The 14,865-nt window shown below is 49.9% G+C and overlaps 1 protein-coding gene across 1 annotated transcript in view; it reads left to right on the forward strand.

The window, feature by feature from the left end:
* The window catches only part of FAT2 (FAT atypical cadherin 2), a 98,293-nt gene that overhangs the window by 71,158 nt on the left and 12,270 nt on the right, over window positions 1-14,865 (forward strand). The window contains exons 14-20 of the mRNA XM_029051017.2: window positions 336-719; window positions 2,862-3,076; window positions 4,816-4,953; window positions 5,582-5,725; window positions 6,807-7,004; window positions 12,299-13,109; window positions 14,320-14,465. Of these exons, the coding sequence (XP_028906850.1) occupies window positions 336-719; window positions 2,862-3,076; window positions 4,816-4,953; window positions 5,582-5,725; window positions 6,807-7,004; window positions 12,299-13,109; window positions 14,320-14,465 (2,036 nt within the window). The remainder of the gene's footprint in view (window positions 1-335; window positions 720-2,861; window positions 3,077-4,815; window positions 4,954-5,581; window positions 5,726-6,806; window positions 7,005-12,298; window positions 13,110-14,319; window positions 14,466-14,865) is intronic.

The following is a 14,865-nucleotide window of genomic DNA, read 5'->3' on the forward strand; positions in this document are numbered from 1 at the left end:
GGTATTGAATCCCCATTTTACAGTGGAGGAAACTGAGGCACAGAGAAGCGACTTGCCCAAAGTCACACAGCAGTCAAGTGGTGGAGCCGGGTTTAGAACCCACGTTCTCTGACTCCCAGGTCCGTGCAATGCCACACTACTTACCTGGCTGATATTTCTGAGGATTTGAGTGTTGTAGATTGTAAGCTTCTTGAAGACAGAGGACAGGAACAGACCTAATTTATATCTTGGCTCCATCTGAAGTGGGCACTCAATAATTCACTGAGTCGTTGGCAGCCCGAGATGACCTCTGCCCCCGCCATTCACGAGACATGTGTCTTTCTGTTGCTCCGCAGGTCCCAACGCCCAAGTCACCTACTCCCTTACCAACTCCGCCGACGGCCGCTTCTCCGTCGAAGCCACCACGGGTGTTATCCGTCTAGAGAAGGCCCTGAAAGACATGGACCACTCGGTGCTAGAGCTGGTGGTGCAGGCTGCCGACCAGGGCGACCCGTACCCTCTGTCCACCCTCAGCACAGTCACCGTCTCTGTGGTGGACCTGACCGAGTACCTGCCTGTGTTCCTGAGCCCAGAGCATGTGGTGGAGGTGGCGGAAGGTGTAGCTGTGGGCACCGAGGTGTTGCAACTCTCGCTGCTGACCAGGGAAGGCACTGAGAAGTCTGGCTACCGGATCGTCGGTGGAAATGACCACGGGAAATTCAGACTCAATTCCCGCACAGGTGAGGAGGGGGCACTTGATGGGATAGGTGTCCCCTGTCTGTCCTCTGTCTCTGGCCCAGCCCCCTCCTAGATCAGGTTCCTCTCTCTCTTGCTTTCTCTCTCTCTCTCTTGCTCTCTCTCCCCTCTTCCCTTGTTTCTCCCTCTCTTTCTCCCTCTCTTCCACTCTTTCTTCCTCTCTCTGTCTCTTTTTCCCTCTCCTTCTTCCTCTCTTTCTTTCTCCCTCTCTTTCCATGTTTCTTTCCCACACATACCTGGCTTCAAAGCAGTGGGAAGGGCCTGGCCAATGTGGACATTGCCTTAAGTCCCTGAGTAACTGTGTAACTGTTGAGTAACTGTGACACCTCCATAACTTTGGCTCTGTTGGCTATAATGTCAGAAGGGATTGCTCCCCCACACCCCCATACCCAGCCTCCTGGGCAGCCTGCTGCCTGTGACATGAAGGAATAATTTCCAAAAATGGGTTGAAATTTTTTTTTCCTCTCAGTATCTTCCTTCTGCACCTCTGAGCACGCTCCTGTACTCTAGTTTCAGAACAAACTCTACCAAAATATACTAGTTTCAAAGCAACTATACATGACTGTTTCCTAAAACTCCATTGGTCACTCATCCACATGATTCCTTTCTGAGGCTTGTCGGCCAGTCCAAAAACAGGGATGTTTGATCCACGCTCAATTTTGTTTTGTTTTGTAGTGGCATTCGTTAAGCATTTATTATGTGCCAGGCACTGTACTCAGCCTTGGGGTAGATACAAGTTAATCAGGTGGGACACAGTCCATGCCCCACCTGGGCTCATAGTCTTAATCTCCATTTCTCAGATGAGGGAACTGAGGCACAGAGACATGAAGTGACCTGCTCAAGGATAATTGCCCAAGACAAGTGGCAAAGCTGAGATTAGAACCCTGGCCCTTGATCTTTCCACTAGGCCATGCAGTTCTCCAGCAGTAATCCTCCAGATCTTATCCATGGAGGGCTGGAGCTGAAGTCTATAAATTTTACTTGATTCTTGAGTCTGCAGGGAGGAGAGACCCACTGTCTTGGGGGAAGGAGGGGATAATACAGACATAAGGAGGGGTAAAGACCCAGGGCAGAGGTATTTTTGGACATTTGGATAGTAAGCAGGTGCCAAGCCAGATAATGTGCAAATTCCTTGTAAGTTGAGCCCTGAACATTATGGGTAGTCATGTTGTGGCACCAAATCAGAAAATCCATGGGCACCATTTTCCCAGAGATCAGAGCTACGGCCTCATCTCCCGACTGGGAACCAAAGATTTCCCCCCCACTGGGTGCTCCCTGGAAGCTCCCTGGTGTAGGCTGGTTGAAGATTGGTGATGGGGACCCCCAAGCTTGCTTTTCAATAACCACCCACACAGAGCCGTTGTTCCCCCATCCAGGAACCAGGTCAGTTTTAGTCTAAACCTTACCCCAACCTCTCATTCCTCACTTCCCCAAGTCTCCCATGGGGTAGTTTCCTAGTGCCAAGAATCTTGGTACTTTCCCAAGATTTGTATGGCCAAAACACTGCCCTGCTGTTCCCAGAGTGTGCAGAGCTCGACCGTGTCTTTCCAAGCAGACTGGCTCCTCCAATCCCTCCCATGCTCCCACCTAACCCAATCCAGAACCTCTCCTTTCCTCTATCTCTCCCTCTAAATTGTAACCTCGATATGGGCAAACACATCTACCAACTCTGTTGCATTGTACTCTCCCAAGCGCTTAGTACAGTGCTCTACACACAATAATGCTCAATAAATGTGATCGATTAACTGATCACCCTCTGTCTCCCCCTTGCACTCTGCCCTACCCTGTCACTTTTGTTTCCTTCACCAGCTGACAGCTCTGGGACTTCTCAGCTTACCCCTGTCCCTATCAATTAGTCGGTAGCCTTTATCGAGCACTTACTTTGTGCCGGGCACTGTACTAAGGGCTTGGGAGAGTACAGTTCAGTTAGTTGACACCATATCTGCTGTTGAGGAACTAACAGTCTTAATGGGGAAACCCATTCCTCCCTTCTCAACCCCCGGCCTGCTCCCCTTTCCAACCCTCCTGAAAAGTCACTGCTGCTACTGAACCTCTCCCTCCTAGCAGGCTCCCCGTTGTGACCAGCGCTTCTCCCTGTCCTGCCCCCCAAACTGTCCCCCCTGCAGGGAGCCTGTACGTCAATGGGAGCTTGGACTTTGAGGTCAGTCACGAACACTACCTGTCCATCGAATGCAGCAGAAAGGGCGCCTCCTCCCTCAGCGACGTGATGACGGTGGTGATCAACGTGACCGACGTCAACGACCACGAGCCCAAGTTCACCCAGGAGCTATACAGCACGGACATCCGCGAGGATGCCGCCGTGGGGGAGACCATCCTGACAGTAAGCCGGGGGGTGGGAAGCCACTCCATCCTCCCCGTCCCCACATCCAAGCCCGATCTCAGCCCTGACCCTTCCCGATCTCCAGCCCTAACTTTGCCCGTTCCCCACCAGAACTCCAGTTGATTCACTCAATCGTATTTATTGAGCTTTTACAGTGTGCAAAGCACTGTACTAAGTGCTTGAGAGAGTACAATAAAAACATTTAACTGACACAATCCATGCCCACAAGGAGCTGTACCTAAGTACTGTGGGCCTGAGGGTAGGTGAATACGGGATGCCCAAAGGGTACAGATCCAAATGCATAGATGACGTAGAGGGAGAGTCAGGGTTGGGGGAGAAAGAGGGCTTAATTGGGGCAGGCCTCTTGGAGATGTGGCCTCTCAACTTGAATTTGCATTTACCTCTGTAAAATTCCCTTTAAAAGCACACACACACACTGTAACTTTTCCCTCTCCCCACCCCTAAATATGCAGCCCTAAGCCTGCCACTAGTCCTAAAATGATCTCACCCATTAGCTCTTCTCCCAACCCCAAATCTTCCACTCCCTCACCAGGCCTAAGCCCTGCCAGAGGATGCTAGGGAGTTGGAGGAGCTCATTAACTCCCAGCAGTAGCCTGGGCACCTGCATACTGGGAAAATGGTGGTTTTGATGGTAATGGTATTAACATTCATTAAGAACCTATTGTGTGCAAAGCACTTGTACTAAGTGATGGGAATAATTAATCGGTAAGAATTAGACAGTATACTTTGTCCCCAGTGGGCTCACAGTCTTAAAAAAGATGGGTTGATGGTCCATGCAGTAGGAAAGACTAAAACAATAAAAAAAACTTAATAATAATGGTGGTATTTGTTAAACGCTTACTATGTGCCAAGCACTAAGTGCCGGGGTAGATACAAGGTAATCAGGTTGTCCCCTGTGGGGCTCATAGTCTTAATCTCCATTCTATAGATGAGGGAACTGAGGCACAGAGAAGTTAAGTGACTTGCCCAAAGTCACACAGCTGACAAGTGGCGGAGCTGGGATTAGAACCCACTTCCTCTGACACCCAAACCCGGGCTCTTTCCTCTAAGCCACAAGTAACATAGAGGTCCAGGCTCAGAATTCAACAGGGCCAGCGGTACAAAGGACAGATGGGAGGAGAGACAGGTGCTTCACTGCAGGGTCCAAACAGAGCCAAGAACTCCCAACACTCTAAAATGTGTAGTGGTCTCTCCCGATGCCATAGCCTGAGGCCCTCTGGGCCCTGTGGCCCAAGGCATGTTGGAGCAAAGGCCCTGGGTAGTATGGCAGGAAAGTGGTGAGGATTTCCAGGGGGTTCTTGTGGTGAGCTGGTGGGGCTGAGGCTAGTATTCCTGCTCCCTTTAGGCTGAAAACCTGTTACGGGCAGGGAATGTGTCTGCTAATTCTGTTGTATTATACTCTCCCAAGTGCTTAGTACAGTGCTCTGCACATAGTGCTCAACAAATACCATTAATTGATTGATTGCCACTGCTTAACTCCCTCATGGACCTGGATGCCAACCCCTTGACATGCATGTAGGGGTGCCAGCTTCTGGGCTACCGATCCCACACTAGTGGCCACTGAGTCAGCCCCCTCCCTAGGCATCTAGGTGACTCCCAGAGAAGCCCGAGGAGACTCAAGCTCAGCGGATCCCATCCCGTCCCAATGGAATGACTGGGATGGAGGGGGACATCTGAAGGAGGAGGCTCCCGGATCACATTTTCTTTTCCGCCGGCAGCTGACCGCTGTGGACGAGGATGGGCCGATGAACAGTAACGTCACCTACAGCCTGGTGGGAGGAGACCCCCAGGGCCACTTTGCCATCCATCCTAAGAGGGGTGAGATCCACGTTGCCAGGCCCCTGGACTGGGAGGAGGTGAGTGTCCACTGCTAGGAAAGGGGAGCCCAGCAACCAAGGCAAGAGAAAGACACTCGATTGGCCCTTGATCCCTGGGGGAGGGGTGGTGGTGGGATCTGTTGGCCCTGGTGTGGCTCTCCGGGGTCATCACTAGTTTCATAATTCGCATGTGGTATCAGGGAGTTTTTTTTTATGGTCTTTGTTAAGCACTTATTATGTGCCTGGTATTTTAATCCCCATTTTACAGATGAGGTAACTGAGTCCCAGAGCAGTGAAGTGACTTGCCACAGGTCACACAGCAGAGAAGTGGTAAAGCTGGGATTAGACGCCCAGGCTTGTGCTGCTTCTCAAGATAGTTAGGAAGAGGGTCTTTCCGAGGGTTGGGGGGGAAGCACAATACAGGTCAAGAAAACTTTCAAGGTCTGTGATGTTGGGGTTCAATGATCAGTGCTAGTTCCAATACTCCCACATCCTCATACCCTCAGCCAGATGCTTAAATCGAGGGATACCACCCCTGCCCTCAAGGAGCATCCAATCTGAAATTCAGGGGCAGACCATGATGTGAAAAGTCTGAATAAAATCTAAGGAACCAAAGCATATCCAACCCAAGTCCCCTCTGTAATGCTCCCACCTGTGATTGGTTAAGACCCCCAGCTACCACCTGACCGTCAGGGCCACGGACAACGGGCAGCCGGCCCTGTGGCGAGACGGGGCCGTGAGCATCCACGTGGCTGATGTCAATGACAACCCGCCGCGATTCTTCCAGCTCAACTACAGCATCGTGGTCCAGGTAAGGATCTGGTGCCCATGACAACGTCAGCAGTGTATCCTGGGCTGGTCCAGTGCTCCACCCAGTCTGGCAGCGTGGTCACAGATCGTTGTGTCGATAGTTATCTCCTCCGGCTGATTCCTGCCTGGGTCATTCCTGCAGTCTAGGGATTAGAGGGGGAATGCTGGGAAACTCAACTCCTGGCTTCCAAGCCCAGTTTTGTATCGGGTTTAACATCAGTTTCCCCATCTTCCCTGGTGCTGATGGAAAAGCAAATTAGCCAGGTTTTGTGGAGGATTCTAATGCTGCACTGTTATGCTGGGTGACCTTACGTAGTAATGATAGTAATAATAATGATGATAATGGGTTTTGCTAATTGCTTACTATATATCAAGTATTGAACTAAACGCAAGGGTAGATGCAAGATAATCAGATATAGTCCCTGTTCCAAATGGGACTCAAAGTTTTAGAGGGAGGGGGAAAAGGTATTGAATCCCCATTTTACAAATGAGGAAACTAAGGCACAGAAATGTACAGTGACTTGCCCGAGGTTACAAAGCAGGCCAGTGGTGGAACTGGGATTAGATTCCAGGTCAATCACTTGATTTCTCTGAGTGTGTGACCTGATAATCCCAGGAAAACTCTCAATTTCTCATGTTATTTTGTTTTGCTTTTAAAAAGTAGAAGAGTGGCGGGAAGGCATTCAGTAATGATCTTAGAGCTGTAAGAGAGGCTTAGACAAACCAAAGTAAAGGGGAATCAGAATGTAGGTTGATCACTGCCCTTCTTGCAAATGCTTCCAAATACTTTTAAGGTGGTTTGGAGCAGAGCTTATTTCCATTTTCACACAGGTAGATTGAGCCACAGAAAGTTAAGTGGTGGGCCGAGGTTGGAGCGTAAACTCTTTGTGGGCAGGGAACATGTCACTTCTTTATTCTGGGCTTCCCAAGTGCCCCGCTCCATAAATGAGGTAACTAGTCTTGATGACCCAGCTGGCCTGTGGCAGAGGAGAAATTGGACTCCAGGGCACTGCCCCTCCTGCCCCATCTCCTGCCCTTAGTGTTTGGTGATGGCATCTCATTTGGTCTCTCCCACATCTCAGGAGAGTGCCCCCCTGGGCACCAGCGTCCTTGAACTGACCGTGAGTGACAGGGACTCCCCAGAGAATGGGCCACCCTACTCCTTCCGCATCGCTGAGCGCAACGACGGCTTGGCCTTCCGAATCACCCAGGACGGGGTGTTGATGACCGCGGCCGTGCTGAGGAGAGCAGCCAAGGAGCAGTATCTGCTGCAGGTCCAGGTGAGTGACCTGACGGAGCTTCTACAGCCGAAAGGCCCAAGAGAGTGAAAGCCCCACTCTCCAGCAGCCCTAGATTCCCCTCACGTGAGAGACCCCATCCCCTGACCTGTTGAGAGCAGATAAGGCTCGTTCTAACCAGCACTCCATCCTAATGATGCTTTTGTTGTAGTAACCAGGAATCAGGGCTAAGGAGAGAAGTTCACTGATTTAAGTCTTGGGTTCTTTTCCAGTGTTCTGTGTGATTTCAGGGGAGTCGCTTAACCTCTCTGGGTTTGAATTACACATCTGTAATAGTAGTAATAATAATAATTATGGTATTGGTTAAGTGCTTACTCTGTGACCTGTATATATCTGTAGTTTATTTATTTACTTATATTAATGTCTGTCTCCCCCTCTAGACTGTGAGTTTGTGGACAGGAATATATCTGTTGTTATAGTGTACTCTCCCAAGTGCTTAGTACTGTGCTTCACACACAGTAAGCGCTCAATTAATAAAATTGAATGAGTGAATGTGCCCGGACCTATACTGAGCATTGGGGTACATACTAAATAATCAGGTCCCGCATGGGGCTCACAGTCTAAGTAGGAGGGAGAACAGATATTGAATTCCCTCTAGACTGTAAGCTCTTTGTGGGTAGGGAACGTATCCACCAACTCGGCTTTATTGTACTCTCCCAAGAATTTAGTACAGTGCTCTGCAAACAGCGCTCAATAAATACTACTGATTTTACAGATGAGAGAACTGAGGTGCAGGGAGGTTAAGTGACACAGGTCACAGAGCAGGTACAAGGCAGAGCTGGGATTAGAACCAGGTCCTCTGAGTCCCAGGCCCGTGGACCTTTCCACTAGGCCACACTACTTCCCTCTGTAAACATAGAGATGATACTTCTTATCCCACCCTACCTCACAAAAATGTTTTGAGTCTAGAATGGGATCATCACTGAGTAGGTATTCTAAGCTCTCAGAAGGAGAGACGCTGTGTACAGTGGTAGATCTTCCTCCGGAACTTCAGTCAAACAGAATGTTTTGGGCTTTTTTGTTGCTTTGTTTTAATGTGAAAACTAAAAGCATTGGAAGTTATTTTCTGCACAACAAATCGTACTCACCAGAAAAAATCCCAGGCACGTAAATTGGACCCAGTGGCAGAAAAAGCACATTCTAATTGGCATGGACAAATCTGGCAATCTAGGGATCGAGCCTACCAACTCTGTTGTGTTGTTCTTTCCCAAGTGCTTAATACAGTGCTCTGCACATAGTGATAGCTCAATAAATACCATTGATTGACCTAGGAGCATAATGTCAACCCGTGCAGCTGAATGGGGCAGCATGGCTGAGCTTAGGTCACAAGGCTGCTTCCACCACAGAGCCCACCCCCAGAGAAGACCCGGATGCTGCAGGCAACCATGCCAGAGCCATGCCGGCACGGAATATGACTCATTCCAGAGAGAAGGGTGGAACCCCAGAAGGCTTTGGTTTGGCAGACTGTACTTGGCCAATTGCATCCTTGCTGGGGAGAGCTGGGTGGCTCTTAGGATGGCATCACTTAAAGGAGAGCACTGGGCTCATCCTTTGAAGCTTCCTTGGAAGGTAAATCAAACCTTCCATTAAGGAGATCAAACCTTCCAATAAGGAGGAGTTTGACTTCCTGTAAATGGATGCTCTAACCCCCCGGCCATCCCATTTCCCAGGAATAACTCTTTTTTTCCTGCTGTCAATCAATCAATAGTATTTATTAAGCACTTATTTATGCAGAGCACAGTAATAATAATAATAATGGTATTTGTTAAGTGCTTACTATGTGCCAAGCACTGTTCTAAGCACTGGGGGGTTATGAGGTAGTCAGGTTGTCCCACGTGAGGCTCACAGTCTTAATCCCCGTTTTACAGATGAGGTAACTGAGGCACAGAGAAGTTAAGTGACCTGCCCAAAGTCACACAACTAACAAGTGGCAGAGCCGGGATTAGAACACACAACCTCTGACTCCCAAGCACGTGCTCTTTCCACTAAGCCACGCTGCTTTGCTTGGGAGAGTATAATGTAGTTCGTACACCCGATCCCAGCTCTCAAGGAGTTTACAATCTAACAGGAATCGCTTGCTGTCTAACCTGAATCCTCCTCACAGCAGGTTATCCCCAATTCCCCCTGTTTTTCCCTTAAAAAAAACCTACCCATGGTGCCTCCTGTAATCCCCCTTATTCCTGCCCCTCTCAGTGGTGGTAGGAGAAGAAGTGCAGAGGTGGGAATTAGACACAGACCCTCTCGGTCTTCCCTTCCCCAGCCAAGTCCATTGCCCAATCTGTGTCTTGGGAAACTGGGGCTCTGTTGGGAGGAAGGTTGTCAGGGAGAAAGGTAGCCTGGAATTCCCTGAGTCCAGCAGCACCCGTCCCCACTCAAGTCCGGGGTGCGGTTAATGTGTGTTTGAGGTGAATAATCAAAGGTGCACATGGGCACATACACACACACACACACACACACACACACACACATACACAAACACACATAAGCACGTGTTCTCCTTGGAGCTGCTGTCCAGGGCCAACAGATTTAGCTGACTTTTTGGGAAGGAAATGAATAACAGTAGTTGCAGTAGGTAGAGTATTTATTGAGCGCCTAAGGAGAGCAACAGCACTATACTAAGTCCTTGAGAAGTACAGAAGAAGCCCAGCTCCATTCCCTGCCCACATTGAGTTTACACCCACCATGGTGGGCAGAGGAAGAAATATTCCCTCGCAGCAAACACACCCACAACCATAAGTGCTGGGTGGGACTGAGATAAATATACATATAGTTTCCCTTGGCAGCTAAAGGGCTGATAAGATAAGGGTGTTGATCGGGGAAGGCTAATTACCCAGGGAAGATAAAGAACTAAAAGGCCAACTGGGGAGAAGAAGAGTGAGTGGGATTTCTCCTGCAGAAAGTCACACTTCTCCCGCAAGTCTGTCTTCAACCCTTTCACCCCAGGGCCTGGGCAAGACCGGCAGGACTCTGGGTGTATTTCCCTGCTGGAGCCACTGAGTTGAGGGCCAGGAAAATGAACCATTAATTCAGTCGTATTAATTAAGCGCCCAGTGTGTGCAGAGCACTGTACTAAGCGCTTGGAAAAGTACAATGTAGCAATAAAGAATGACAATCCCTGCCCATAGAGCACAAGCACAGACCTGCCGAAGACATGTCTCCGGCTGGTCAGATCAGAATGAAGTGCAACAGGCCTATAAGTGATTACCGCTTGTAGCAATCAATCAATCAAACATATCTATTGAGCGCTTACTATGTGCAGAGCACTATACTTAGAGTTTGGGAGAGTACAGCTGTGTGACTGTGGGCAAGTCACTTAACATCTCTGTGCCTCAGTTACCTCATCTGTAAAATGGGCATTAAGATTGTGAGCCTCACGTGGGACAACCTGATGACCCTGTATCTACCCCAGTGCTTAGAACAGTGCTCTGCACATAATAAGTGCTTAACAAATACCAACATTATAATTATTATTATTATTATTATTATTATTACAGTATAAACAGAGTTAGTAGGCACGTTCCCTGCCCACAACGAGTTTACAGTCTAAGGGGAAGACAGACATTAAAATAAATAAATAAATCACAGCACTCACAGGACTGGGGTTGGAGGGTAGAGAGGAGAATGTTTCATGTTCCACCCCAGGAATACAGCTCTGAGAATTCCATTTTCAGTCATAAATTGCTTAGAGAGAAAGAGAGCGAGAGCCTGCATCTCCCATCCCAACAGGCAAGGTTCATGTGCTCCAGGATTTCCCACCTCTCCTACCCGCGACCCCAAGTACATTCAGCCCTCTGCATCCGCAGTCTACTTTAAACTCCCGCCTTCAAATCCCTCCTCAACAGTCACTCTTTGAAGTGGCCTTTCCTGGACCATTCTGATGGCCCAAAATGACCCCTGATTGACGCAGATCCAAATCAGATTACATCTGGAAGGATCTGCAAGTCTCAGTAGCCTAGGATTCAAGGAATAGCCTGCTTTCCTTTTATGTCCTGTAGGGTAAGACAATAATAATAATGTGTGGCATTTGTTATGGGCTCACTTTGTGCCAACACTACTATACACTGGGGGGGATACAGTATAATCGGATCAGATACAATTCCAGTTCCATGTGGGGCTCACAATCTAAGGGTGAGGGAGAACAGGTATTGAATCCCCATTTTATAGATGAGAAAACTGAGGTTCTGAGAAGTTAAATGATTTGTCCAAGATCCCACAGCAGATCATAGGCCTGGAAGTCGGAGGACCTGGCTTCTAATCTTTAATCCCATCGCTGCCACTTGTGCTGTGTGATCTTGGGCAAGTTACATAATTTATCTGTGCCTCATTACCTCATTTGTTATGTGGAGAGTAAAACTGTGAGCCACATGTGGGACATGGACTGTGTCCAATCTGATTAGCTTGTATATACCCCAGGGCTTAGTACAGTGCCTGGCACATAGTAAACACTTAACAAATGCCATATTTTTAAAGATACCAATAAAAAAAAAGTGGTGGAGCCAAGCTGAAAACCTGTGTCTCCTGGCTTCCAGTCCTTTGCTCTTTCCACTAAGCTAAGCTTGGCGGCTGAGACTTGTTGCTTTAAGATAATTTAAATTACGTTAAAACACTTTTCCTGGGTGGGCTCTGTTTAAGTAGAGAACTTAGGTAAAATATTTTAGGGAACAATTTAGTGATAGCACAGAGAAAGCACTGATAAATCTCCTAAGAGAAATTCCCTCCGAGTTCGCCTCTGGCAAGGCTGGAGAGTGGAACTGGACTTCTCTATACCCTTGGATGGAGCCTGACTCCTTAGTCCAGCATCCTGCCAAGAGGTGGTGATCTCGGCTTCTTCAGCTCCCACTTGGCCAGAGGACTCAGCCAGAACTGGAGAGCAAGAGGGACCTGATGACAAATAATAATCATTATAATAATGGTTTTTGTTAAGTGCTTACTGTGTGTCAGGCACTGTTCTAAGCACTGGGGTAGATACAAGATAATTGGATTGGACACAGTCCCTATCTCACACGGGGCTCACAGTCTTAATCCCCATTTTACAAATGAGGGAACTGAGGCACAGAGAAGTTAAGTAATTTATTTGCCCAAGGTCACACAACAGACAAGTAGCGGAGGCAGGATTAGAACCTTCTGACTCCCAGGCCCATACTCTATCCACTAGGCCACACTTCTCCAGTCCCAGAGGCTGCTAGGTACTTGGCATCTGGAGAGAAGCAGTTGAGGGGGAAGGGCTTCGACTGTATTCTGAACTTCAGGTGTGTCTGTGTCTTTGTGTCGTACAGGTGTCGGACAGCGGGGACCCTCCCCTCTGGTCCTCAGCCTACGTCCACATCCAGGTGACCGAGCGGAGCCGCTACCCACCGACGGCCCTGCCCTTGGAGATCTTCATCGCCACCGGGGAGCCGGAATTCCAGGGCGGGGTGGTCGGGAAGATCCACGCCACGGACCAAGACCCAAACGACTCCCTGCTCTTCAACCTGGTGGAGGAGAAGCCGGCCGGGCACCGCTTCTCCGTGGGGCCCACCGACGGCAAGGTCGTGGCCGCCGCGGGGCTGCCCCTCGGCCGCTACGCCCTCAACGTGTCCGTCAGCGACGGGACCTTCGCCGCTTCAACCGGGGTCCACGTCCAGGTGTGGCACCTGAGGCCCGAGGCTCTGGAGCGGGTGGTCCTGCTGCGTCTCCGCCACCTCTCCCCCGAGGAGTTTGTGGGCGACCACTGGCGCAACTTGCAACGGTTCTTGGGGTATCTGCTGGGCTTGGGGCGTCAGCATATCCACCTGGCCAGCTTGCAGCCCTCGGAGGTTCCTGGGGATGTGGACCTGCTTTTGGCTTTTGAGGGGTCTCTAAGCTCCTGGCCCGAGCCCCGGGGCCTGGTGGATGCCATCTCCCAGGCCACCCAGGATATGGACAGAACCGTTGGCATCCAGGTGAAGAAGGTAATGCCGGCGGTGCCGTGCCAGGGGTTGGACTGCCAGGGCCACCCCTGTAGGGAGACTGTCCAGCTGGACCCCGGAGTCATGTCCACCTACAGCACAGCCCGGCTCAGTGTCCTGACACCCCGGCACAACGTGCAGCAGATCTGCTCCTGCAACGGTGAGGATTAGTCTGTCCTTCCTCATGAGGGACCCATCCCGATGATGATGATGATGATGAGAGAAGCAGCGTGGGCCAGTGGCTAGAGCGCACGAGCCTAGGAGTCGTAAGGACCTGGGTTCTAGTCCTGGCTCTGCCACTTGTCTGTCGTGTGACCTTGGGCAAGTCACTTCACTTCTCTGGGCCTCAGTTAACTCATCTGTTAAATGGGGATTAAAACTATGAGCCTCATGTGAATCAAAGACTGTGTCCAACCCAATTTGCTTGTACTGATCCCAGCCCTTAGTACAGTGTCTGACACACAGTAAGCGCTTAACAAATATCACCATTATGACGATTATCGTGGCAGCAATAACGGTGATATTGGCTGAGCGCTTATTAGGTACCAACCACTATGCAAAGCACTGTAGTAGAGTGAATGATCGGGTCAGAAAAAGTCCCTGTCCCACATCGGGTAATCAGTCTAAGAGCAGGGAGAACAGGTACTTCATACTTATTGTGAAGATGAGGAAATTTCCACAGGGTCACTCCTGTGTCTGCAAGAAATTCCAGCCCTTGCAGAGAGCTTGCCAGAGATTCCCATGCCGGAGGGACCCTGGAGAATCTTACCCAGTTCTCCTGGCCCCCTTCTGCCACCCCTACTCTTCCCACCTCCCCCGTGCCCCACATGGGACACGGATCGCACATATGCTATTTTCTCCAACGCTCAGTACTGTGCTTGGCCCATAGTCAGTGTATAACAGATGCCCCCATCATCATTATTGTTATTATTATCAATACTCTCTTGTGGGCTCCAGTCCCAGCCTGACCCCTCAGCCATCCCTAGGCCCTCTACATTGGAGCAGCTATAGGAATTCTTATCTTTCAGGCCATTGCAGGTACTGGTTTGGGGAACAGCAGGGAAGTATCCTTTTAACCTGAGTTTCTCAATGAAAGGGTGAACTTTTCCCAGAAAGTCAGCACCAGAGGCATCTAGAGGCCTTACCCAGCAGCTTGGCTTTGCCGGGAATATTCTGCCCACTTTCAGAGCAGGCTGGACCCGGTGGTCTCTCGACTTCCCTTCAGACCTCGTGGCCTGACTCACTCTGTGGGCAGAAGGAAAAGGAGTGGAGTCCAGACTCCTGGAATGGCAGAAACCAGAGATCCAGGGCAGCCCCCATCTGTCCTGAAACAAACAGGTGGCAGCAGCCTTTTCCACTTGTTGTTGCAGGAACAGCCGCGAGGTTCAGCGGGCACAGCTACGTGCAGTATCGTCACCCGGGTACCAGGAACTGGCGGATTCAGTTCCATCTAAAAACCCGCCAATCCCACGCTGTCCTGCTTTCAGTCAATGGGACAGAACAGCTGCTTCTGGAGGTAAGAGTCCACAGCGGAACAACCTTGCCCTGTTGGGCTGGCATGTGAGATGATAAGGCGTTGTGGGGCAGTGGCCCACTTGGCCCAGCATTTTGTCTCTGACAGTGACTACTGGGTCACTGCAGGGTCCGGTCTTCGGAGTGCGCTGGATCCTGGTGTTCCCGTCTACTAAATTAAGAGGGCACTATCTTAGGGGAGACAGGGAAACAGGAGGGACAAGAAGAGAGGTAGACTTTCCAAGGGGCTGCTCCAGTGACTGTCTCTCATTCAGCCGCGGTAACCATTAATGTTTCCTGCACAGTGACCGTCTACATTGAATCTGTCAATTATATTTACTGAGCTTTTACCGTGTGCAGAGTTTTGTACTAAGCACTTGGGAGAGTACAGTGTAGCAGAGTCG

This window comes from Ornithorhynchus anatinus, chromosome X1 (genome assembly GCF_004115215.2).
Source record: "Ornithorhynchus anatinus isolate Pmale09 chromosome X1, mOrnAna1.pri.v4, whole genome shotgun sequence".
Classification (NCBI taxonomy): Eukaryota; Metazoa; Chordata; class Mammalia; order Monotremata; family Ornithorhynchidae; genus Ornithorhynchus; species Ornithorhynchus anatinus.